The 26397-nt window shown below is 48.3% G+C and overlaps 1 protein-coding gene and 1 pseudogene across 1 annotated transcript in view; both read left to right on the top strand.

The window, feature by feature from the left end:
* LOC146203095 (uncharacterized) overlaps positions 1–10991 on the top strand; it is a 76789-nt gene extending 65798 nt beyond the window's left edge. Inside the window, exons 7-11 of the mRNA XM_084588525.1 lie at positions 532–714; positions 2322–2425; positions 3862–4197; positions 4260–4527; positions 8254–10991. Of these exons, the coding sequence (XP_084444651.1) occupies positions 532–714; positions 2322–2425; positions 3862–4197; positions 4260–4527; positions 8254–8528 (1166 nt within the window). The 3' untranslated portion in view covers positions 8529–10991. The remainder of the gene's footprint in view (positions 1–531; positions 715–2321; positions 2426–3861; positions 4198–4259; positions 4528–8253) is intronic.
* Positions 10992–14761: 3770 nt separating this feature from the next.
* Positions 14762–16817, top strand: LOC146203094 (uncharacterized; annotated as a pseudogene).
* The last annotated feature ends 9580 nt before the right edge of the window (positions 16818–26397 follow it).

Genomic DNA, 26397 nt, shown 5'->3' with positions numbered 1-26397 from the left:
CGCAACCAAACCAAACATTCCTTCATCCTTTAGATTATGATTACTCTTTTTTTTTTTTTTTGTCCCCGTTCTCATCATTCTTACTCGTCATGGCACTCCCCGTACTAATAATTTCCTCTAAGTGCAACCCATATTCACACGAACACAAAGATGCCAAGCCTCGCTTTTCTTATTATGTGAAATACCGGAACTAGTTTCATGATGGCCTAATTATCAAAATCGATTTATTTCATCTTTAAAATGAAACTTTCAGCATGCCTTGATTGCCTCAACTCACCTTATCCTTTTCTTTCTTCTCGTACGCTTGTCCTCTTTGCGGATGCGGTGATATTTTACTTAACCTTTGTGTATGTATTGAAAAGTGTATTTATCAACTGGTGCCTTTGTACCTTTTGTGTATTTCATGTTTTATGCACCCCTATGTAACCCTCTTGGTCCTCTTGGAGATATTGAAATAAATCAGTAAATATAGCATCCGAGTGAAAACAGCCACCTAACGAGACATTTTGTTTGTTTCCTTCCTCTTTGCAGAGAAGACCTTCTCGTCTTCGAGTTTTTACGAAGAGCCAAATTGCATCTACCCCACGGTTGAAGAGCAAGTCGAGTTGGCCCGTAAAATAGCAGACTCCCTTTCTGCCGACACGAACCGGAAATCTCGTGGAGCCAATATGTTCTTCAAGCGAGTGAAGCGCTCCCACAAGTGGGTCCACGAAGGTCTGTCTGCCGATGGAACACTTTTTCTTGTGCAATCCTGAATCACGCCTACTACGCTCTTTCGTACAGTTAGTCATGCGCAGGAGTTCGTAAGTGTTCAGTAGAGGCGGCCTTTTTCGATGGCAGCCAAACGGCTAATCTCATACCTAGAAATTTTCGACCAACGCATGATTTTAACGGGAAGTTGTTAACGAACAAAAAAATTTTTACGTAGCTAAGACTGCCCCACGAGAGTCAATAATTCGCAGATCGTGTCTCGGAGGGCTTCTATTTTTTGCTATTTATTATCATAAAGTGCTCCATTCTTTCTTGAGATGGTTTTAACCACTCGGCGCGAGCGCAGGACAAATTTCAAAAGCAAAATTTTCCCGCGAATCCGAAGCTTAGACCATTTCAATTGATATGTTCATAAAAGTATCTTGGAATATTCTGCATGCACTTGCCGCATAGTTATTTTTAAAAACGCACGCCTGTAATTTTCTAAGGCAGCATTGACTTTAACGAGTTTTAGGCGGAGGAAAGAAAATGTAGCAAGGTTTTACTACGCATCGGAAAGTTAGGACACACCCACCAATGTGCTTGTGATAACAGTATCTTGCAATATTCCCAATTAAAAACCATGTCCCAGAAATTCTCATTTTGTTTTTCAAATAAGGGCGCTGTATTACTTCCAATGTGCACTATGTTTGCTTATCGGGCGAAGTTTGCGTATATGAAGAAGGGATGCTATGATGTCACAACTCTGATAAAAGAGCCGCACACTTGGTTGCTAGGCGTCGGCTCCTGCCAGCTGCGCGCAAGAAAAAAAAAAAGAAAGAAAGAAAACATTAGCCACGATATAATGCGTAGTTTTCAAGAATGCGGAGTGAGCGAAGCGCCCGCTCATCGTTGGAGATCCTCTTACACAAAGAAAACCTGATGGCAACCCGTTTAGCTTGCTGCGTAGAGTGAGTGGGCTGCGCGGAACCCCCGCCAACATCACTCAGGTAACCCGAGCCGAACGCACTATTTATTCTCTTCTGCGCATCCTCTCTCGCTTTCCACGCGTTCCGGTTATGGCGTCCTTTCCATCTTTACTTGTCTGTCCGAGTCCACTGAACAGGTTTCATCGCACAACGGGCCTTGTCTGCGTTGTCTTAAGCGCCACTGACGTCATCGAGAGAGTCCTATACTATAACGGCAGCGTGTCGAATACACGCTTGCTATAAATTCCCGTTGTTTCCGGGCATGTACAGCGCCTTTCATCTCCATTTACCTGCACTCTCCACGGTGTCTAGCTTCTGTCTGAAAGTGTAATATCCGATTACGCTGTCGTCGATTTTATTCGCGTTTTCCACGTTCTTGGAGGCGCCGTAGCCGCAGCCTTGTGCATTGGCAGGGAAGCCCCACACTGTCATTTGCATGGCCGGTTACACCCTTTCGTGCTATCACATTGCAGCCAACATATTAGTCTTTCCTCTCGTATCGCTCGCACTTGCACGTCGTGTGAAGAACACAGCCTAACTAAAAAGGACGCGCGACAAACTATGCCAACGCTGGCTGCATCAAAGAACAAGTGGGCGTCTGAAAAGTTTGCCATCATTCCTTTGTCTGCTCTTTCTCACCAGCTCCAGATTATTCGGACTCGGAGGCGACTCTGTCTGGAACAGAAACGTCCAGGGATGAACTCGCGACGCCAGACCCGGCGACTGTGCCGTACAAGATAAGCAAGGTAGGTTCGAAAGACTCCGAAGCAATCCCAAGCAGAGAGAAAGACGACAACGGAAAGCTGAGCACTTGTCTGACCTCATCACTTGGTTTGGTCCGGTTCTCGGCGTTCCTTTTTCGTCTAAAACCCCTGATGTTCATTCTTAAAACAGCGCAAACAAGACAGGGACACACGAAGCACGAGCTCGCCAAGCTTCTACACTGGTATATACCCCTGATGTTGTCGCGAAAAACGGCAAACAGGAACAGGCTGGATTCCGATTCCAGCATGTTAACAACTACAGCAGCAAAGCGAGTAGAATGAACAAGATGCCGCGTGTTAAACGAGCATCAGTAGCGTGAAAGCGGCACAAATTCCACTTACGTGACAATCGGACATAAGTTTCTTCCTCCTGCTACGGAACCGGAAATGATGAGAAACTCTTCCGCGATCCTCCTTTGTTTTAGATGAGCCAAATTGCTTCTACATCCGTACGTGCGCGCCCTACAAAAAACTGTGACGAAGTCAGGGTGGCTTGGGTTTTTTTCCAGCACAGCATGGAGACACTGAAAGGTTAAATTAACCAGAACTAATTTGCTGACATGCAAAACTGAGCAAACGTCACACCTTTCGCACGCGGAGAGACTTTACAACCTTGCCCAAATGCAACCTCTTTGAACCAGGAGCGGTGCCGCATTTTCTCAACAGCGTCCTGTATGTTTCCTTCCTAGTCACTTGACGTTCGCGCGGTACATTATGCATGCAAGTAATAATGACCATCAGGTAGTCCGCCTTTCCCTAATATAACCACAAATGGAAAACGTGTTTGTTTTTCAATCCCGAAATGACGCTTAAAAGCATAGCAAAATGTTATTCTATGGATTTTCTTTTTAGCTAAAATGCCATTTAGCTTAACACATCCTTAAAAAACAAAAAGTTACATTTATTTCACTCTGTGCACCAATGAAAAGGCGCAAATATTTCCAAATTTTGACCTGGAACTGGATTTGATGCCTTTGCACCAATAAGTCAAAGTTAAAACACGATGGTGACCATGGCTGTTATGCAACCTATGAGCATAATAGCATTATCCCGCACTCGACGGCAGGCGCACAAGTTCAGGTATGCTGTGCCACGTCTTTCATTCGCCTGTTCATCTACTGCACCCGCTGAGGTGGCTCAGTAGATATGTGGCTCTCAGCCGCTGAGCAGAAAGTACCGGGTTCAGTCTTCGACGGCTGCGTTTCAATAGAGACAAAATGTGACAATGCTCAATTACTAAGACATGATCGTTAAAGACTCGCTGGTTGTCTGCATTAGTCCGGAGTGCGCCACGACGGCATAAAATGAATCACTCAATCTGTTCTGCTGCATTGAAACTCTGCTTGACTGCTCACCTGCGCATGACAGGCCTCCACCCTCCTATATTCTGCAACTTGCGCTGAGCTTCTCTTACGCAGGGGCCGCCGAAACTGAAATTGATCCTCGACCCAAGGCACCTCCAGGACGCCAACACGCTGCGTTCAACGGGAATCAGCATCGTCGAGCACAACGCCATCAGCCCGGAGGTGTGCCTCGACTTAGTCAAAGACCTGAATTCGCCCTGCGGCAAAGGAGCCGCCATGTTCGCTAAGCGCAAGAAGAAGTCTGAGGAATGGGTTGTGGACGTGGAGCGCATCAAGGCCCAGCTTGGCGACCGATGGCCCGAGCCTCACCAGCCGGTGGCTCCCATCCGTCCGCCCATCAAAACACCCGTAGATCGATTCAAGGAGTCGCTGGTCAACCCTCGGCTCAGGGTGAGTTCCCGCTTCCACTTACAGTAATGGAGAGCTGACTGAGAGCGCCTCTGTCACTGCAGCTGGTCAAGAGTCCCTGGGAGGCGGCGCTCGAGTCTCCCATCGGCAGCTGCGAGAAGGCTTTCGCCATGGTGCGTCCCGAGGAAGTGGTCGAAAGCGTGATCCGCGCCGCCGAAGCCAAAGGGGTCCCCGAGCCAGCCCCCTATCAGAATGGGCTTGCGGGCGCCCAAGAACCAGCCGCCTACGAGCCGCGGCCGCCCACCACCCCCTACAATCCCACGGACCCGTGCCTGGCCAGGGCTCCTCGGGGCTGGCGGGGCACCGCCACGCGTAAGTCGCCTAGATATTCCACTCGACCCCAGCTCAGGCGCTAATATGCAGGGTGTTCAAAATAAACTTTCGGGAGTTTTCAGAAACGTACTGCGAGCAGTACATGAATGCTGTTCTTCTCACGTAGGTTACTCTACCGGAAGAACACAAAATGAATATTGTCGTCATGAATATCTTAGCCAATGTAGATTAGAGTTATTACAGTCTGTTTCACGACCGCAGGCTACAGAAGCTTCATGTGTATCTTTTCACCGTCGCATTATTTTTTTTTTCTTTCTTCATATTATGCTTCAGTATGGTAACCGAGGAATTACGAAGATCAACATGAAGCTCAAAATTCCTTGCCCCTGCCATCCCGTCGATAAAAGTATGCAGTCAGAGTGCGCTGGATGTCTTTCATATGTCATATACAGTACTAATATACATATAAATATTTCAGTTTGTTGACTTCGTTTGCTTTTCACCGCACTAATATTCTGCGTGCGCTCAATAGAAAGGCAGTGTCAGTTTTTACAAAATATCAAAACAAAATCTATCACCTATTAACTCACAATTTCTTCCCACGGCAAATTTAGTCAAGAAGTACTTATTGTCCCACATGATAATAACGATGATACTGTGCATTTTTGTTACAAAACGGGGTACTAAATTCAAAAAGCTTTTCACAATAACGTTACGCCGTCAGTACTCAGTACTTCGGACGCAAGCGTTTTTGTTGTTGTTGATAATTATGACGACGACGATATTGATGGTGTCTATGATCATGATGATGATGATGATGACGATAATAATAATAATAATAATAATAATAATTGCTGCTTGACATGGAGGCCAGGAAGCTGTCAATAAACGTCTAGCCTACGTTTTCCAACTATCACAGCAGCTCCTATAATTTCTCCTCGCTGCTGCTGGCTGTTTTGTACGTAACTCGGATAACGCGACAGGCTTATGCAAAAATTTTCAGTGCGTATATTCTCAGCAGACCAAATTGGCCACTTCATTAAGTCAGCCCTCATTTTCGTCTACAGATTTCTCATAAGCACAGAAGTTGGTTTCGGGCCGTGCTTCTATCTAAACTCGTGTCCAAAGCTATCCAAAGCCTATATTCATGCGTGCCTATCGAAGGACACTCTTTACGACAACTACCTGATAAATTGTTCGCTCATTACATCTTGAATTTGGCGAATGAGACGAACTCCACGGAAGGACAACCAGGGCAGCACCGTAACGTCCCCACCTCTATGGTTTAACTAGGAAAGTTGATAACAAGGTCCAAACAAAGTGCGTTTGCGGCAAAGTATGCAACGTATTATATTATTTCTACACGATAAGAGCTTCGATTTTTCTACTAAAATCGCTATTTTTTATTCGACACCTATCCCCACTAGACGTTCACTTGCCTATGCCGCAGTATACCGATTATTTTCACAGGTCTGGAGGTAATGAGCTACGATTCAGTCATTTAGCTCAGCACATAGCGCATGGCGTTTCCCAGTTCATTGGGCTACTTTAGATCTCGATACCAGCGAAAAATATATTCGCAAATATCGATAGCAGCGAGTCCGGAGCTTTTTCGGCTCGCACGAACGATGCTTTTTTCGACAATTTACTTTCTCGGCGTGGCCTGTCCCGGTGACAGTCGAAAATACAGACTTTCTCTGAATCTATGTCCCTACAAAACTTCCAAAGTCGCTGAATGCGTCAGTCTGAGAAGCACTAAAAAATAACGATGTTTCATCCTAGAGTTCTAACCAATGATAGTCGTCATTTCAGCAGTCTTGGTAACTCTACGGCCAGCCCTTTCCTTACCAGAAATGTGGAGTGGCACATGTTCCCTCAGCGCATGTCCCTTGAAAGCGACAGTAAGTTAATAATAACTTAGAACAGACGAGGAATGGGCACAATGGGAAGGGTGCGTTCGTGAACGGGCCAAAATGAAAAAACGAACTGAAACGAGACAACTGAGGTGCCTAGCAACTCCTGGCTTATGTAAAGGGCTTTGTGGCTCCGAAATACATTCAGAAATAACAAGCTGGTAGTTTATTCCCGTAATATGTTGAATTTGTGGAAAATATCATATCCTTGTGCTCGCTATGTTTACTCTGCTTTCAGGCGGCGTAACAGCAATTCGTTATTTATTCCGCTTGAATAAAAAAATAACTATAAAGGAATTGGAGAAGAGAGAAGGAACAGATCGGTACTTATCACCAAACGGAGCACAGTGCCTGCTTGTTACAAAAGAAAAAGAGAGAGAAGGGATACATGAATAGAAAAAGAGCACTGAAGAATCTGCAGTGGAGAAATGCGAAAGCCTGAGCGTTGTTACTGCACAAGGTACATCGCGCGCCCCTTGTCGAACACAACCAGCGTTCCGCTGAACGCATCAAAGTTCACCGGTCTTCTATAATTGGTTTGCAGGAAAGGAAAGACGCAGTATATGTCACTCGCGGAATCTCACTGACACATCTCGCTGACAAATCTCGCCGACGCGAGATTTTCACACGAGCCTAGAAAGTATTTCGCCTAAAAGAAAATTACGACGCTCAATACGAGACGGTTCGCGCAGCATGAGAAACAGAAGAGCCAGGCGCAGTGAACACATATTGAAAGAGGCAAGGCTCAAGATAGCAAATTCTATACCGACCTCAAACCAAAGCAAAAGGCGCCGTCATCAAAACAAAAGAAAATTAAAAAAACGGCGCAAAACGACACAAAATTGAACATAAGTGAACGGCGAAAATAATAATAAAATAATAAAACGACACCTCGCAAAATGCCCAGTGCAGAGATGGTGCGCTACCAAATAGTAACAGTATAATCGTCAGCACAAATGAAAACAGTACGATGTGCTCGGTTATGCCGAGGTGCATGGTCTTGCGGTAGGTTGTCTAGAATGGTATAATGTAGACATAATTCTCGGTAGCCCGCAGAAAGCTGACCACTTTGCGAGTGAAAAGTGCGGCGACTCAAGATGAGATTGTCTCGATAAAACTTTGTTTAGAAATCTGAACTGGGCGACCACCTTTGGTCGTGTCAATGCTCTGTGACTTGTAGCCAGCCTATACTCTTTAACTAAAACGTATACTGAGGCCCTGCGTTGATCAAGCCACATGCGAGAAGGGGAAGGGACTATGGTTCAGCAGAGACGATGCCAGGGTGCTGATTGGTGGTGACGATGTATATACGGTCGTGCGCGCCCCCAGCGAGATCTCACAAGGCCAGCGCACTCCAGAAGCTTACATCACGACGGCGGATGGGCTTTGATAAAGTGTCGGCAAATGAAGCTGCGAGCGCAGATCTTGAGTCCAGTCTCGCGGTTTCCCTTCGTCACTTTACCCAAGCCTGTGCGAGCAGATTCATTTGCTGTCACTTTACCGCCGATCCCCTGTCGTGACGTTCGCTGCTGCGAGAGAAGCTCATGCACCGGTTTTGGTAGCTTCTCGGCAGTCACGTCGTACGTCACTGAGGTGTTGCAAAACTTCCAAGCCTCTAAGTCAAACAACGGTGCATGCTTCATCTCTGCACACGTATCTGTCGCCTTGAATTCCAAGTCCACATGCGCTACCCAAACAACCGACTCGCCTATCACAGAAAGTGCATTTCAAGTACAAAGTTTTGCCCGGTTAGGTATCATGAACGTCATGAAATATCTATCCACTTTGTGTGAAGAATCATGGCAATAGGCTGACTCTGCTGTCAGCTAATGTCTATGTGTACCGTGCGCAGAGCCCGCGCCCGAGCCCAGCGGCGGCTCCTGGCCCAGCGTCGGCGCCAACGCTGTCCCGTCCGCGAGCGTGAGTCCGTGCCCTCCACTGCAGCCCAGCGGAGTCACCCAGCCCAGCGCCCTGAGCCCGCGGCCCGCGTTCGGCTCTCCTGCTCCGAGCGCCGTCAGCCTGTCAAAGTTCCAAAATTTCAACAGCCTGCCGAGGTCGTGGTCGCCTCGCAGCTCCAGTCAGGCCACGTTCCGGCCAGTGAAGGCCCCTGCCTTCTTCTCCCGCTAACCCATGCTCTAAAACCAAGTGGAAGTCAGGCTGTCATTTGCCGGCTCAGCAGGAACAGCACCAACTCACGCTCTTAACGATTAAACCAAAAGCTGCCGGGAATGTTTCGGGGACTATCTTTCACAGTGTGCACGCTGCCTCGCAGGAAAAAATGAAAATGAAATGTCTAGAGATGCGCTTTTTGAGACAGTTGGAAAGATGACCTCAGCCATTTTGAGCACTGAAGCGTCACATATGGCTTCACGTGAGAGAGAACCGAAATGTAGTCTTTTCGCTCATATTTTCGCAGCGAAACATTGCTAATAACTTTACCTAACTCCACATATGATTGGCGCCGTTGTCTATGCCAAGAGCCCAGAACAGTCATCAGCTGTAGCCAAGCTGAAGAGGGGAAAAAGGTATGCGTTCTCCTTTGTAATGACACAGATCAGTTATTATGCCCTCTGCGCCTTCCCTTTTCTGCATAGCACAGGCATGCAGATTCACCGCCGACGAGTGATATCCGCGTGAAAGAGACGCGTACGGGCTGTCCAAGCTGGTTACTGAACGTAGGAGTTTTTCTCATGATACTTCACTTCGCGCCAGCCTGCTCAGTTCTTGAAGATTCGGCAAAGGACACACTGACTTCAAATCTTGCAAATAGTCCTATTTCCCAGCTTTTGCCATATTACACAAAAAGGCAGAAATGCTTTGAGTGATAATGCTGTGTGTGCGTGTGTATGCGTGCAGGTTAGACGAAGCGAAAACAACAAATTAATGAGCGGCCTCAAGACTCCCGAGTACACCGACAAAGCTACCGCGTTATTGATTAAGGAGGGTTAAAAGAAATAGGTACGTGCACGCAAACAAGTGCAAATGTGACTTTTTGCGATCATACGTAACGTAATCTCATGCTCTCCATGCAGAAAGAGAATCAAAAGCCCTTGAAATGCACCACTGCTGCTTCGCTATCAGCGCAGTGATATTGTTTCGGCGTACTCAACTGAACAATGATCTAGAACCTTGAAATGCTAACGGAGAAAGAGGAGACGTCGATGGACACAATGTCATTAAGAATTTGACCGTGTAGGAATATTCCTAGAAGTTACTGATGTTACCAATGCTACGTTCGGGTAAATATGAACCCGTCTGAAAACTGAGTGCCAGTGGAACGCGCACATATGGCATACTGTAACAGAGCGTGTAGCAAATGAACTGGGCATGGTGTTTATCGTACGCTGGTCCTCACCAATGATAGATTTCGCCATACTCGAATGGCGACCGTGCACTAAAATCATCCCGTGTTTGAGCGCTTTCCTATGCGCCGAACACGGTCACTGGTAGGCGCTTGGCGGGTGTGCTTTCTTTGTGGACCATTCCTGGAGAGAGGAATGCACTAGTAATTACAACACCGAAGGTCTTCGAGGACGATTCCCAGTCAACTTGCAAGGACTGCATTGCAGTTCCTGCAACGCGTGGCGCTCCTGGAACACAAGAGACGGCACATCCACCTACGAAAGCCTGAAAGCGCTACAATTTTCTTCTATAAACACTTATAACGTACAACACCTTAACCCCAGTCGTGTAAAGCAGCTTGCGAGGACGATAAACCTTTTGAAGGAAATCAAGCGCTCTGGCAACTGTTCAACCAAATTGCACCGTTAACGAGAACGCAAAATTTGTGCGGCGTGAACGCGTCTACTCCAGAAGCCAGGGAACTGCAGAAAAACTTTGGCAGTGGATAGCGCCTAGACAACGCCTAAGAAATTTGCGGTGACCATAAATGACAACACTGTGCTTGATCGCAGCATTACCATACACCGTGTAAAAGGGAACAAGCGCCCTCCCCTCGCCACCAGCATTTTCCTGGGGCGGCAGGAGCGGGCGGTGGGAGTGCGTTTCTTCGCTGTTACACGGTACTATGTCATTCATCATTACTCTCTCGTTCACTCGCCAAAGTAAGTGCTTGCAACCGCAGCAGGAAATCATGAAAAGCGCGCAGAAAATTTGCACTTAGTATGACCTAGGTGTGCCCGTGAAAGGGCTGCATTCAGCCACTATAGACAGGGCAACGATGGCGATTTATTCTGTAAATACCTATACGAACGATAAGCACGCGAGGCACTCCCGACAGAGACGTGCACGGGCACACGCATGTTCCTTCTCGTGTCGTCACGTGCCGCGCGCTAGCCGAGACCACACCCATGCTTCGACGTTATTGGCCGCACGTAGTAGGCAATAAAAGCGAAGAGCAAAGCGTGCCAGTACCCAAAGTGTACCACACCACCGACGACGAACAACAAGCGCTCGCGCCTTTTGCACCGTAACCAATGTACGGCACACGACCGTAATCTATTTTTTTCTCTGGAGCCCCAGTAGACGAGAAAAAGCAGCCTAGATTCCAGTTTGCGTGCGTGCGATCTTCCTCTTTGTTGATGTTTGTTGTTTGTTTCTCGACAAACGGCGGAATAAATCGTTTCTGCTCCTGTCTTTTTCTGGAATACTGTATTTCTTTCCAGCTGTGCCACACTCCAGTGCTCTGCAGGATTGTGTGAGACTGGATTCGAGAGCAATATGGATGCGGTACACAAAAGAAACAAATGCTTCCTGTCGCTCGGCCCATGAGGTGTCGAACATCCCTCTGCAGCTGGGGCTAGTGGGTAGATATTCTACATAGAAACATGCATGTATGTGTGTAGGGTTACTATTTTTCATAAATAACTGTAAATAAATAGTAGGTAAGTGTATATTACAATGCTCTGCAATTGAAGATTCAGAAGTGGTGCTCACAGAAAATGAAAATTCCATTTTCACACTTTTCGCATGCACTGAGACTTCCCTTGCTGCTCCTTTGAGTTTAAGATGTTACTGCACAAGTAGTGCTCGTGTCCCAATGTGAAGATGGTGCTGCCTGTCAGCGGTCTCGACTGTCTGCCTTCAACCTTCAAGTACCAGTCACCTCCCTATCGCATCTCATAGATATTGCGCTGCCCACCTGTCCACCGCCGCTCTCAATCCACCTTCACCCTCCAGAGACGCTATCCACTACCCATCCACCCAATTGCACCTTACAGAAGCTACCTCCATTTTTTAGGGCCTTCTCTGGGCTGTTGCAGATGAAGCTATGTGATGTTAAGAAGATAGTGAGAGACCGGAAAGCGTGGCGTGACATGGTTCATAGGGTCACGAAGAGTCGGACACGACTGAACGCCTGAACTGAACTGAACTGTCACCTCCATATTATATTTCCCTATGTCGTTTACCTTAACGTTCATTGGTTAGCTTTGACACAAGTCCACCTTTCTTGGGCACTGTGAGGAAACCGAGTAATGCTGTGTCATGCTGTCATGGAAATATTAATGAGGATGTTCTGACCGTGCAATACGTGGCACAATATTACTTTCACAGTTTGTTCTGCGCTTGCATAAAGTAGCGATGTAGCTAACACTTTCATGGAAAATCAAAAGGGTGTAACTGTATGCGTTTTTAGCAATAAAAAGAAAACTACAAACGTCCAGAGAATAGCTATGGATATATGGATTGTTATGTTGCAACCTTGCAGTATGCGAAAGATTGTTAGTAGAGCACTTTCTGTTGATATCTGGTCTGGTTCAAATTTTCTTGATATACAGTTTTTCTAGCTTTATACTATCTATGGAGCTATAATATTTCACACTTCTACGCTTCGTAACCAGATATTCCTGAAAGAGTGTAATTATCCTCTCTAGCTACATTACGACCTACTTTTATTGCTCACTCCGAAATAATACTTGTGAGATTATCGTGTATTACCTGGACACCATAGTAATCGACCCCTGTTCTCCAGCAAGATTTCTCTAATTTTCTTTCTTAGCACTAACCCCCTGATGTCCTTCTTCACCACTACTTTCCTCCGCTGCTAGTTCAAATCTAAACTTATTAGAGACCTCACTATTTCATGGTCACAACATTTTGCCTTGCCGATCACATACACATCCCGCTCTAAGACAGAACGCGTGCAAAATACGAAGTTCATTTTTTTAACCTCGCGTTCGGGCTCTTCCAGTCTACTTCCAATTCCTCTTGTTCCCATTGGTAGTGAGCTCTACTAACAATTAATCATTGTCACAATGTTCCTGGTCGGCTATGTAAGCTCTTAAGGGCATGGCATCCGCTCGGATGTGAGTGCATGAATTGCAGGCATTAATTGTACAGCAACATTCGATTGTGCTCTGTAGTAGATCGTGCCAGAAAAGCTGGCCACCTTCATGCGCAGTGTGCTAAGACCTCAAGCGCAACGGAATCTTGGACGTACGCTAGTGTTGTCTTAATCCATAGAAAAGGAGAGGTCAAATACTTAAAAAATTACACACCGTTCATTTTTTCTTTGCCTACAGGGTATTTACTAAGCTAATCGCTAATCAGGACAACTTTCGACTTCAGCCAATCAGAGGACCAGGCAGGCTTTTGTAAATGCTCTTCGACAGTATACACGGTATTCACCTTATCGATGAGGCGATGGAGAACTGAACAGAATATAACCATCTATTATAGACATTTGTAACGAGGGCTCCTTAGGCATTGTCATACTGCTCGCTGGGCTGTTGTGTGAACGTGGGCCTACCACAGTGGAAGCTGCAGCGGAACCGGTTTGCAACAATACAGAGAGAAGGCGTTTAGACATCCTCCTCGCCTGATACAAATGTCTATAAGCAGCAGTCACACCGGCATGACGGAATGATGTAGAATAGAATGACATACACCATTGGAAGATATCTGCAGACATTGCACAGACACCAGAACCTTCCATAAAGAAAGTAAAAAAACCCTCATCAAAAAGAGTGCCAGGCAGGCATACGCGATTTCTCCTGTCTATACAACACGTAAGCAGCGGAAGTGTTCAGAGACCTGAATGCGGAGCAATTGAGGATAAGAGTCAATGGAGACTACATCAGTAATTTGCGATTCACTGATGGCATTATTATGCTAAGTAACACAAAGGATTAATTACAAAGCATGACCAGTTGTGTAGAGAGGCAAAGCAGTACAGTGAGTTTAAAATCTGATATGCAAGCTCTCTTGTTTTTCTACAGAAAAGCCCAATCTGAAATATAGTCTGTATTTCCTATGCTCTCAGAGCAGCCGGTCACATCATTCATGATAATGTTACCTTACCCTGAGAAGCGGAACTAAAATTGCTTGAGAACAAAAGTGGCGCTTCCACTTGCCTTCATAACAAAAGGGCTCCTTAAAGTGAGGTGTCGGTGTAAAGTTACGAGAAAGAAAGCTGAGTTGGTCAGAGAACAATAGTTAGTAAATAGTATATTAGCCTAAAGAAAGAAGAATAAATGGGCTTGAGCAGGGCGTGCAATGCAATGGTCGCTAATGGTAACGCACTTTATTCTAACAGTAAGTAAGCGTTGCAGAGGGTGGCAGAAAGTGAGGTGGGCGGACGAGATTAGGGGCTTTGCAGAAGAGTGTAAATCGGAGACAGTTTTCAACAAGGAAACCAGTCAAGAAGGACAAGGGCAATAGAAGAGACGTACACCAGTCATCGTGGTGTACGCCTCTCCTCTCGTCGGTGTCCTTTTTGAATGGTTCTCTTTTTCGAGATTAGGAGACTTCTGGGGATAATGTGGCCGCAGCTGGCACAAGACATGGTTAATTGGAAAAGTACGAAAGAGGCAGCTGTCCTGCTGTGGGCGTAGTCAGGATAATTATGGTGAGTACTCAGGTACCGTCCTTATTACCTCTAACTTCTTCGCAGAGTGTTGATTAAAGTTATGAAGCCTCCCTCTTAATGGGTCTGGCTGTCTACTTTACCATTTTAGTGGCAGTTGCATGGACGGATGAGCCCCGCTATAACGAAATCGTAGCGGACCCACGGGTTCTTCGTTATAGCCATGGTTTCGGTACAGCAGTACATGGCTTGTTCGCTGCTATCGCATGCCAACGGGCTTACCTGCCGCTGCGTGTTCCGAGACCAAAATAGCCGGCTTTCAGTGCGTCTACGACGTGAATTGCGGGAGCCTTCGACCAGCATGTGGCCGAACATGCGTGCACCAACTGAATATATTGTTACTTAGCGGTATTCGCTAGTCGTGCTGAGGATGATGAAGTGCAACAGACTCCGAGAAGAAAACGGCGCTGATGGAAAGATGTACAGCTTTCGGACTGTACATCTTCCCCGTAACATCTCTTGGTGGAGGTGAATCCTATCGATCCCCTGTGACAAACTGGATCTCCGCAGCGGCCGCCACGTTGGTACCACCAAAATGACTGCAGACGCCGCTACCTTTACAGCTGCCACACCAGCTGTCGTCATGTCCCCCCCCCCCCGTGACCCCGGAACCTTCTGCGGGACCGACGACGTTGATGTCGACGACTGGCTAGCCCTATACGAACGCGTGAGCAAGCACAACAGGTAGGATCCCACACTCATGCTCGCGAACATAATCTTTTATTTGACTGGCACCGCGAGGATGTGGTTTGAAACCCACGAAAATGACCTAACATCTTGGGATATCTGCAAACAGAAGCTCCACGACCTCTTCGGAAAGCCTATTGGGCGCCACATCGCCGCCAAGAAAGCGCTCGCCTCTCGCGCCCAAACGTCTATGGAGTCTTATCTCACTTACATCCAAGACGTCCTATCTCTATGCCGAAAAGTCGACCAAGGCATGCCTGAGGAGGATAAAGTCGTTCGTATAGTAAAAGGCATTGCCGACGATGCCTTCAACTGCCTGTTGTGCAGGGATTGTTCCACCGTGGACTCTGTGCTGCATGTGTGCCGACGTTTCGAGCAAGCAAACCAGAGGCGCATATCTCACCGTTTCGACCGGCTGCCGAACACGGCTGCCAGCTCCTCCTGTATCGATATTCCGACTCCTCGACCGCCTGCTAACGACAGTACGTTGACACGCATTGTCCGGCAAGAGCTTGAGGCAATGACTCCCGCGGCCTCACTATCGCATGCGCCTGACAACACCCTGGTTTCTATATCACTTATTCAGGCTGTTATTCGCCAAGAGGTTGCGAATATGGGCCTCTCTTCTGCCAGCGCCACCGACACCATGGATTCCGGACCTTCCCCTCCAGTGATTGCTGCTGCCTCATCCAACGCCGGTTTCTTGCCCCGATATCGGTACTGCAATCCAAATGAGTGGCGTACCCATGACAATCGCCCAATCTGTTTTACTTGTTCTCTCGTTGGACACATTTGCCATCACTGCCGTAGCCGCTGGAACACTCCGTCTTGTCAATTCACCTACGTCGACCGCCGCGGAGACTATGCCCCTCGCTATTCCTCACCTCGCCCCGACCAGACCCGCGTTGACCCCGATTCCACTGTCCGTGCTGCCAACCGTTCACTATCCCCACAGATACGACGTTCGCGTTCTCCTCTTCCTCGCCACAGTTCGTCACCGTCCTATTCTGGCCACTTACAGGAAAACTAGCCAATGCAGCTCCCGGAGGTGACGCTGCATTTATGACCCGGAGCAAAAAACCTCTGCTCACCCCTCCCCTACAAAATAATCGTATCGACGTCCTTGTGGATGGAGTTCCCGTTCTCGCTCTCATTGATACAGGCGCCCAACTGTCCGTTCTCAGCTCCTCATTCCGCCGTCGCCTTAAGAAAGTCCTTACTCCAGCCGTCTCGTCCACAGTTCGCGTCGCCAATGGCATCCCTGCAGCAGTGGTTGACATGTGTACAGCGCGAGTTACCATTGCTGGCCGTCATGCCCCAGTGTTGTTCACGGTCCTCCACGAATGCCCCACGACGTTATCCTTGGCATTGACTTTTTAACAGCCCACTCTGCCCTTATTTACTGCTCTACCGGCCTACTTCGCTTGGACCTTCCGCACTGCTCTGAAGACCCCTCCTGCTCACATCGTCTTCGATCAACACAGTTCAGCCGCCTTCCTCCTGAAACTGCCGCTTACATCCCTATGTCGCCATTCCCACCCGTCCCGGACGGCGACCATCTCGCGTGTCCCATTACTGATGTCATGCTGCAGCGGCACGTCACCCTTCCTCATCTAATTGTGCACATCTCTCAGAACCGCACCACTCTCCCTGTCCTTAACTCCAGCTTGTCAACTCAAGTTCTGCCCAAGGGAATTTCACTCGCTGCGCTGTCCCCAATGACAGACTGTGTCATATCAGCTCTGACTACGGATCATCCAACTACCGTCCCTGAAACCACTCCTTCGTCTTCCACATCACGCCCTGATTCTCTTACCAGCATTATTGCAGCTGATCTCCAATCTGATTTCGCCGCTGAGTTACACAAGCTTTTGCTCACCTACAGGGACCTTTTTGACTTCTGAACCCGCCCACTAATCAAACTACAATTGTCAGCCACCGCATTGACACCAGTGACGCCAGTCCTATTCACAGGCGGCCCTATCGTGTTTCGCTTGCCGAGCGACGCGTTATTCAAACGGAGGTCGAGAAGATGTTAGCGAACGACGTAATCGAGCCTTCCAGTAGCCCCTGGGCATCCCCTGTCGTGCTGGTCAAGAAGAATAACAGTTGGAAATTCTGCGTTGAATACCGTCATTTGAATAACATAACCAAAAAGGTGTCTATCCTCTTCCGCGTAGCGACGCCGCGCTTGATAGTTTGCACGGAGCCAGCTACTTTTCGTCCATCGACCTTCGTTCCGGCTACTGGCAGATCTCCGTCGACAAGAAAGACCGTGAAAAAACAGCGTTCATCACCCCTGAAGGCCTCTATCAATTTAAAGTCATGCTTTCTGGCCTTTGCAATGCCCCAGCAACCTTCGAACGCATGATGGACTCTTTGCTCAGAGGCTTCAAATGGACTACTTGTTTGTGTTATCTTGACGACGTAATTGTTTCCTCCTCTACATTTGACAGCCATCTCCTTCACCTTTCAACAATCCTTTCGCTTTTTCGCCGCGCCGGACTTCAACTAAACTCCAAGAAGTGCAGCTTCGGTGACCGAGAAATCGAAGTCCTTGGTCACTTGGTTAATGCTTCCGACGTTCAGCCTGATCCTGACAAGATTCGTGCCATCAGAGATTTTCCCACTCCGCGATCATCCAGTGATGTTCGAAGTTTTATTGGTCTATGTTCATATTTCCGATGATTCGTCCCGAACTTCGCAGCCCTTACTCGTCCTCTCACCCGCCTCCTCAAAAAAGACGTTTCATTCTCTTGGGGGCCTGAATAAGCTGCAGCTTTCTAGGAGCTTATTGCTGCTCTCACAACTCCACCCGTCTTGGCCCATTTCAACCAATCCGCCAATACTGAACTCCGCACCAACGCAAGTGACCATGGCATAGGAGCTATACTCGCTCAGCGACAACACGGTCGTACAAGGGTGATTGCGTATGTCAGCCGCCTCCTCTCAACGCCAGAACAAAATTATTCTATCACAGAGCGAGAGTACCTGGCGCTTGTCTGAGCTATTACAAAATTCCGCCCTTATTTGTTTGGTCGCCCTTTTACTGTTGTAACAGACCATCATGCCTTGTGTTGGCTTTCCTCTCTCAAAGATCCTACTGGTCGTTTGGGGCGGTGGACGCTACGATTACAAGAATATACCTTTTCCGTCGTCTACAAGTCCGGCCGGCTTCACCAAGATGCAGACTGCTTGTCCCGCCATCCCGTCGACTTCCCTAGTCCTACCGACTCTGACGATGACGCATGTGTCTTGTCTGTCTCGGCCTTTTCTAACAATGCCGACGAACCACACTTAGACCCTTCGCTGCATTCCATTATCCCTCATCTTACCTCCGACCACCATGACCCATCTCTCGCCTTATTTGTTCTCCGCGACAACACCCAATACCGACGTAATATGCGACCAGATGGCACAGACCTTTTGCTCGTCGTTCCCCAACACCTGCGTTCCACCATCCTTGAACAGTTTCATGATGCTCCCACGGCTGGCCACCTAGGTGTATCTCGCACATATGACAGCCTGCGCCGACGTTTCTACTGGCCGGGGCTTTACTGCTCTGTCCAGCAGTACATTGCAGCATGTGAACTGTGTCAACGTCGGAAGAAGCCCACCTATTTGCCTTCAGGTCATTTGCAACCAATCCCAATACCGACTGACCCGTTTTCCCGTGTAGACGTTGACCTTCTTGGCCCCTTCCCAGTTTCTGCCTCGGGGAACAAATGGATCACCGTCGCCACCGATTACGCTACTCGGTATACGCTATTACCCGAGCCATCCCGACCAGCTGCGCCGCATACGTCGCTGACTTCCTTCTAAAAAACGTGATCCTTCATCATGATGCCCCTCGTTAACTACTAACTGACCGTGGCCATTGCTTCCTGTCGCGAGTGGTTGATGAAATCCTCTGTTCGTGCTTCGTCCGCCACAAATTTACCACCGCCTATCACCCCCAGACCAACGGCCTCACGGAACGTCTAAACCGTTCCCTCACAGACATGCTGGCCATGTATGTGACTGACGACCACCGCGATTGGGACGTTCATCTCCCTTTTGTGAGATTCGCCTTCAATTCCTCTGTCCATTCTACCACTGGATACTCCTCATTTTATTTATTATTTAGCCGACACCCGTTACTACCCTTCGACACCTCCCTACCCGCGGCAGACGCCACCAGTACTTACGCCAGTGATGCTGTTGCCCGCGCTCATGATGCCCGCCGGATAGCTCATGCCAGGCTCTCTGCATCCCAAGATTCTCAAAAGTTCCGGTACGACAGTCGCCACCGTGATGTCCACTACACTCCTGGATCTCTCGTCTTGCTGCGGCTCCCATGCAGGAGGGTCCTGTCACCACCAGACCCCACATTAGGCAAAGAGGAAGCAGTAGCATGCAGAAAGCTACAGACAAATACATACCCGAACCCAGTTCTTGTCAACCATATATGGCCAGAAATACGATCACACCTTGATTATGTAAGGAAAGGGGATCTCTAGATCGCATAATATGGGAATGTGCAAAGTCACCAGGCAGGGCTAAAAATATAACTAAAGACACCTGGGAGACCATTCTGCGAAGCTCAGACCCAAGAGCCCAAAGAGAAATTGTTCGACTGGCCGAAGATGCCGCCGGAGTCCAAGAGCTACCGGCCTGCAACTAAGGCGACTGTCCCACCTTCCGGGTCTAACCCCCGAATAACGGGATAGTCACTCTGTTGGACGAATAAAAGTTTTCTCTCTCTCTCTCTCCCTCTTGTATGAAAAACTTTTTCCCCGTTACACAGGCCCTTACCGCGTTTCGCGTCCCGTGACCGACGTCACATACGAAGCTGAATCTGTGCTACCGAAGTCCTCGTCCACAGCACCAACCTCTGAAATAGTGCATGTGTCCCGTCTGAAGCTCTATATGCACGTTCTATTTCGCCAACGTAGACCGCACAGGGACTGTGCTTTTCCCGAGGAAGCGGGGGGGGGGGGGGGGGGGGGTAGTGTTACTTAGCGGTATTCGCTAGTCGTGCTGAGGATGATGAAGTGCAACAGGCTCTGAGAAGACGACGACGCTGAGGCTGGTGAAATCGGTGCTGCCATCAACGTTAGTTGTGCGGACAGCTTTCGGACTGTACATCTTCCCCGTAACAATATGTTAGCTGGGCTAAAGCGTCCGTGTTTGCCACAGCCCGCATGGAATTCAGAACTTATTGAAATGGGTGACATAGAAATATAATGCTATTAAAGGACACGGACAAACCTATTCCGAACGTTAAGCCCCGTTTTCGAGACGCTTAAAAGAGGGCACACGGCAGCGATTCCGTCACGAGTACCCGAGTCCTGATTGGCTTTACTCTTCTCATGAGCATGCTGGCCGGGGCATTTATTCGCATGACAGAAATGTGTTGTGGAGAATGGATACGCCAGACCTAAATCTTTGAAGATGGCCGTATTTTGCGCTTTCGTTATTTGCCGTCTGGCGCTGAAAAACCAGCGGGATGTCGGTACCGTAGCTACACTGCATATGAAAAATGAGAAGGAGAGCGCCTCTTACGTAGAAAGACCACCCAAATAGAAGCCTACAGTGGCTCCAGGATAGTGGGTACCTGAAAGAGCGCCAACTCGCGCCTCTCCTTTCATGTGGGAGAGTGATATCAGAATAAACCTGCCAGAACCCTTTGCATTCACGTTACCTCTATAGGACACGCAGGCCCTTCCCTACGACTTGGTTAAAGCGAGACTTTGTATGTGGGCTAGTAGCAGGATGAACTTAAGTGTCCCCAATACATAGGTTGCACCGACGTCACTTCCGATGAGTGCGGAACGCACGTCGGCCATGCTGGCGAACCACTGCCGGACCGAACACTTGTGCATCGCTGTGTAATTCGGATTTCTTCGTGTTTGTTTGCGTCTTTCCGCAGCTACGAAGTGGTTTTCTGCGCTATATTTGGCTGCTCCAACCGAAGCGACAGTTCGAGGCGAAAGAAGAAGCCGATAAACACTTTCGCCTGCCGAGAATCATCGCAGACATGTGCGAGCGCCCCAAGACGCTGAGCACAGATCGGCGCACGGTGTGGTTTGCTCGAATTAATCGAGCTGATCTGGACCCCAGCAACCCGAATTTACGAGTGTGCGGAGCTTTTTTTTGCAAAAAAAGTGGAAAGCGACCGCTGAATGAAGTTAATGCTTTCAAAACATAAATTTTGGTATGTTTGGACGCTGTCTGATGCCGTGTTGCTTCTTTAGAAGAAGCAGGCCCATTTGAACGCGGCCACTTCAACAACCGTCGCATTTGATGAACTGCGCAAATCGATTCTTTTTTTTTTTTTTTTTTTCAGGAACGCCGTCTGGGCTGTCGTTGAGCCTTTCAGAGTGGTTGACTTGCAAATAAAATTCTTGGGTTTACACAAAGGAGCACTTTTCTTTTTGAGTAAAATAGGTACATGCGCAGTAGATAAACTGGTCGTGAATGAATAAAGTATCCACTTTCCAGTGAAAACTATCTTACAGAACTTTCCATTCGACATTGCATTTAAACCTCAGTACTTTTTCACAAAATATGTTTTGTTAAATGTAGCCCCAAGCAGTCACTGTTTTTATTCTTTTCCTCTCTCCGAAATCATCCCTGTTTCTTTTATGCTCAAAACTGCGCCGAACTGGAACAGCCCGTCCTTCGGGTTTTTCGGCTCACGGACGTCCGATACTTTCTCGTAAGAGTAAGCGCTGCCGTCCCAGCGACAACTTTTTTTTTTTTTTTCTTCAAGTCGTGGAGATCCGTTCGCGTAAACCATTTCGTGTAATTTAATTTGAAAGCTTACATTTCCGATCCGAGCAGAGGCACTTTTCATCTTGTAGACGCATCGCAGTCAGGCTTCTGACCCACGCGCTGGTGAAACAGTTGTGCGCCTCTAACGATTTGAATGTCTTCATTTCTTCCGAAGTCGTAAAGCTGGAAGAATAAACTAAATAGCTGACGATATCAACATGGGTCCCTTCAGGAAACACATTAGCGTCGGCCGTCGTGTCGACTCCCGGTCGTAGCGTATCGATCCGTACCGCCGCACATTTGCACTTTTTCTTCATAGCGTGCGCGCGCCGATCCAACGTTAGTTCAAGGTACTAGGTTGCACACATCGGCTCATTCCTCTGAAGAGGAAGCATTGTGCCCAAAAGAACACGGAAGTATCGCCCAAAGCAGCTGTACTAGTGCCCTCAAAATAAAACGGAGCACGAACCTGTGCAAAACGTTCTCTCCTTCGTCCGGGCTGCTGATGAGGCGAACAGCAAGTGTGTCCAGCTGAACGTCCGGATGTCCCACACGCACCCAAGTTATACACTTGCGCATCCGCATGCAGGGCGCGCCGCGAAACAAAATTTTCTTCGTTCGTGTGCTCTGTTTTATTGTGAGGGCACTAGTACAGCGGTCCGGCGTAATGGAGCTACCAGCGCAAAATACACACGGTCGGACGTATGGTTCGGCATTGGTTCACTAGCATGGCCGGCAGGGCGAGGGTGGAAGTGACCTCACGTGCAAGGCATGTATAATGCAGCGCCCTATACACTGATAGGGCGTGATAAGGGAATAATGCAGAAAGCAAAAAAAAGCTTCCAAGTCCATCCACGTTTAACCAGAGCTAAACCACAGCTATTTTTTGCAGCTCCCCCAGAACGCTTTGACTCAATGAGAACGGCACTGCACTTCAGAAATTTTGGACAAGCGTCCTGCTTGAGGGTAACGTGAACTTCTTTGCCCATGTGACCGTAGAGCGTGTCGTTTAGAACGTTGCAATACCTCGTGAGCTCACTCTCTCATCGCGGGTATTGAGGTTACCTTATGAATGCTGCACACCTGGATGCCTAACGATATGAATCAGTCTCTTCTAAGTAAGCTCAAACTGGCTCTTCTGAAAACGGAAGCTTGGCTGCCTTGATTGGAGTTGCGACCGTCACTCGTATCCTCTCCAAAAGCAGCAACCTCTCTCCTGACCAAGTTCGCAAGGTAGCATTCTCCTTCTCAAGGATCGGTGGCTTAACCGGCCGTAGGGGGTGGTACGCATCTTCGCTGATGATCGAGAACGCAGCGCCACTGTCGACATTCACTGCGTGGTGGAGAACGTCGGCACAATATCAATGGGGATATGTTATTGAATGTGGTACAGCTGTTTGCCGGCAGCTAATCAACAGGCATGCGACCCTATGTGACGTACGCTCTGCTTGAGCGCGTTCTGCTTCGCTATGCAAGCCTTTTTTATAGTACTTTCTTGTGGCAATAGCTGCATATGTCGCTGTCACTGCGCGGCAGGTGGAGAGCGTGGGGGAACATCGAGCGGCGGCAAAGATTGGCCGACCTACATGGAGTGAAAAACCTTCGAATAACCCGAAAGCTTCGGCCGGCGACGTTTGCGGCTCGAAAAATTGCTGTTCGTGCCTGGTCTATCATGGTCAGATATTTTCGTCTGGCGGCGGCCGCCGCTTCGCAGCGTCCGGTGAACGTAAGCCAATAAGCATGCAGAACTTCTCGTAGCCCCGCCCTCTACCATGGCCACCGCCATTGGTCGGCTTCGTTTTATAGCGAACACATTTTTGCAAATATTGTCAAAAGAAGCGTTTAATATGGCAGGATTCGCCACGATTCTGATGAAGCATAATCAAATCTAGGATATAAGCTAGAACATGTCCTTGCCGCAGCAGGTAGGGGCGTTGTTTGAAAAAACTGCCGACGCCGAGCGCAGATCGAAGTGGCTTCTCAGGGGAAGTGAATGCAAATGTTTCCTTCCTGCAATGATTCAGGAGCTCGCTCATTGTAATCCAAAAAAGATTGAGGGCATTGCACTGCAGAGATCTGCTTTAGAGAAATGCGAAAGCATGCCCGTTGGCATGCAAGCTCCTAGATGTAATGACTCATCACTTTTGAGAGTCATCACTAGACACTAGTTATGATCATAACTGACTAACATAAGGACTCCATGGTCATGCGCATTGCATCTCCGATCTGACTGACTCATGACAAGTGACTACGACCCCTGACTAAACTACAATGACTCAGCTGAAATGACTAGACATTGCCTGACCTTTATATACCACTTGTCATTACATACACATCCTTGACTACCAGTCTCATCTTAATGTGACATATCACATGTTTCATTTTACAGCAAAATTACAAATCCAAGCTCTCTTACGCTCCCCTTCGAAAGACAAGTTCCTTGCTCTCTACTCTGGCCGACGATTGATTGATTGATTAAAACTATTTTCCACCTATTTAGGAGGCCCCCTAGTCACCGCTCCTGGCACGCAGGCCTGAGGAACGGGGGCTGGAACCTCCGCGACTGACTGGCAAATCATCATCATCATCAACCTGACTATACCCACTGCAGGGCGAAGGCCTCTCCCATATTTCTCCTCTTAACCCAATTCTGTGCTAGCTGCATGCATCCACTTGACCCCTGCGAACTTCTTAACCTCATCCGCCCACCTAACTTTCTGCCGCCCCCTGCTCCGCTTTCCTTCCCTTGGAATCCAGTTTGTTACCCTAAGCGACCATCGGTTATCCTCTCTTCGCACTACATGCCCTGCCCATGCCCATTTCTTCTTAATTTCCGCTAGAATGTCGGTAACTTGAGTTATTTCTCTTACCCACTCTGCACGCTTCCTATCTCCTAATGTTACCCCTACCATTTTTCGTTCCATAGCCCTTTGGGTTGTCCTCAACTTAAGTAGAACTCTCTTGGTTAGCTTCCACTTTCAGCCCCATAGGTAAGTATACAGGTAAGATGCAACTGTTGTATACTTTCCTCTTGAGCGATACCGGTAAGCTGCTAGTCATAATCTGCGAGTGCTTGCCAAGTGGGCTCCATCCCAATCCTATTCTTATTTCCTTTTCATGGTCCGGATCTGCGGTTACTACCTGTCCTAAGTAGACATATTCGCCTACTACTTCCACTTCTTCGCTACCTAATGTAAACTGCTGTTCCTTCCCGAGGCTGTTAAACATTACCTGACGAATATACATTGGTTATTCGCGGCCTCAGCCACCAGGCGGACGGCTTTTTGATGGTCAGCGGGGACGTCGCTTCGCAGCAGCGTTACCCAGGCTTCTCTACTTTTAATGTTGTCCCTAGCGCCCGGAGATTTAGGGCATTCCAAAAGTGTATGGTCGAGGGTCCCCCTCGCTTCACAGGCTTTACATTCATCATTTTTTCTCTCATCTATCTGGGTGTGAAACAACCAGACAGGGTTTGGGAAATTTCCGGCTTGTAATCGCCTCTTTATTATTTAAGCTAGAATCCGGTGGCGGCATCAGACGTCTTGCTAATCTATAATTTTCGATTATTTCTTTATAGATTTGCAAATGCTCGTCCATCGCCTGACAGTCCGGCGGCTCCGCGTTTGCCCGGAAGTAGAGTTCTCGGGCTAAATCATGGGCCGCCTCGTTGCCGGGGACGGACGTGTGTGCTGGGACCCAAATTAGGGTGATTTTGCGATCGATTTTAGCTACAGCTGTTAGAATTCGGGCGGCTTCTTGCGAGACCCTGCCTTTTCCGATATTCCAGAGAGCAGTTTTACTGTCGCTAAAGATCAATCCAGCCTTCGTTCTGATGCAAGCGAGCGCTATTGCGACCTCTTCAGCCGTGTCTATGTTTCTGCTTTGGATGGTGGCGGAGACGACTGGTGCGCCGCTACCATAGACTACCGCGGCGACTGCCGCCCCTGATCGGCCGCTTGCAGCGCCTACGTAGGCAACTTCTTTTACTCTGAATTCTTTTGCTCTTTTAACCAGTGCTTCTGCTCTCTTCTCCTGTCTTTCCTTGTGGTATTCTGGGTGCATGTTGCGGGGGAGAGCACGGACAATGAAGTTCTCGCGACATTGTGGTGGTAGGGCAACCTTGTCGGCTGTGCCCCTATCTGTTTTTCGACCCACCCATTCTAAGATGGTTCGACCCGTGCTCGACCTACTTGATCTCTCATGTTGGGCAATTCTCACCGCTTCAACAAGTTCTGTTCAGCTATTATGCCCTCCCATTTCTATCAGGCGTTCTGTAGAAGAGGAGATGGGTAGACCTAGCGCCCTCTTGACGCAACGCCTGATGAGTGCGTCTATCTTACCTTTTTCATTGGTCCTGACGTTGAGGAACTGTGTGACATTGCATATTCGCAATCTTCGACGGTGACGTCAACAGCCAAGACGGTATCCACTGGTGCGTCTCTCTGACCGCTCGCTGCATGCTTCTTTCGCCCTCGCCCGTTTTGTTGTCGCGTTCGAGACCATTCTATGTGCTGCGCTGTTCCTAGAGTCTTCCTACAGACACCACGCCTCCCGCTAAACGCGGAGCGGGAAGAAGAAAATACGGCTTGAGGAGATATGGCGGAGGCTAAACGGTCAAGCAGGAAGGTGAAAAACCTCTGCGAAGGAACGGGAAGACAGAAACACGGCAGAATCGGTTGACTGATGTGGCTGTAATTACTCTTCAAAAATGTTTGTGGCACTGCGTTT

The sequence above is a fragment of the Amblyomma maculatum genome, chromosome 1 (assembly GCF_055883805.1).
Source record: "Amblyomma maculatum isolate TAMU_Amacu chromosome 1, ASM5588380v1, whole genome shotgun sequence".
Lineage (NCBI taxonomy): Eukaryota > Metazoa > Arthropoda > Arachnida > Ixodida > Ixodidae > Amblyomma > Amblyomma maculatum.
The sequence above is the reverse complement of the archived record's forward strand: the minus strand, read 5'-3'. Positions and strand labels throughout refer to the sequence as shown.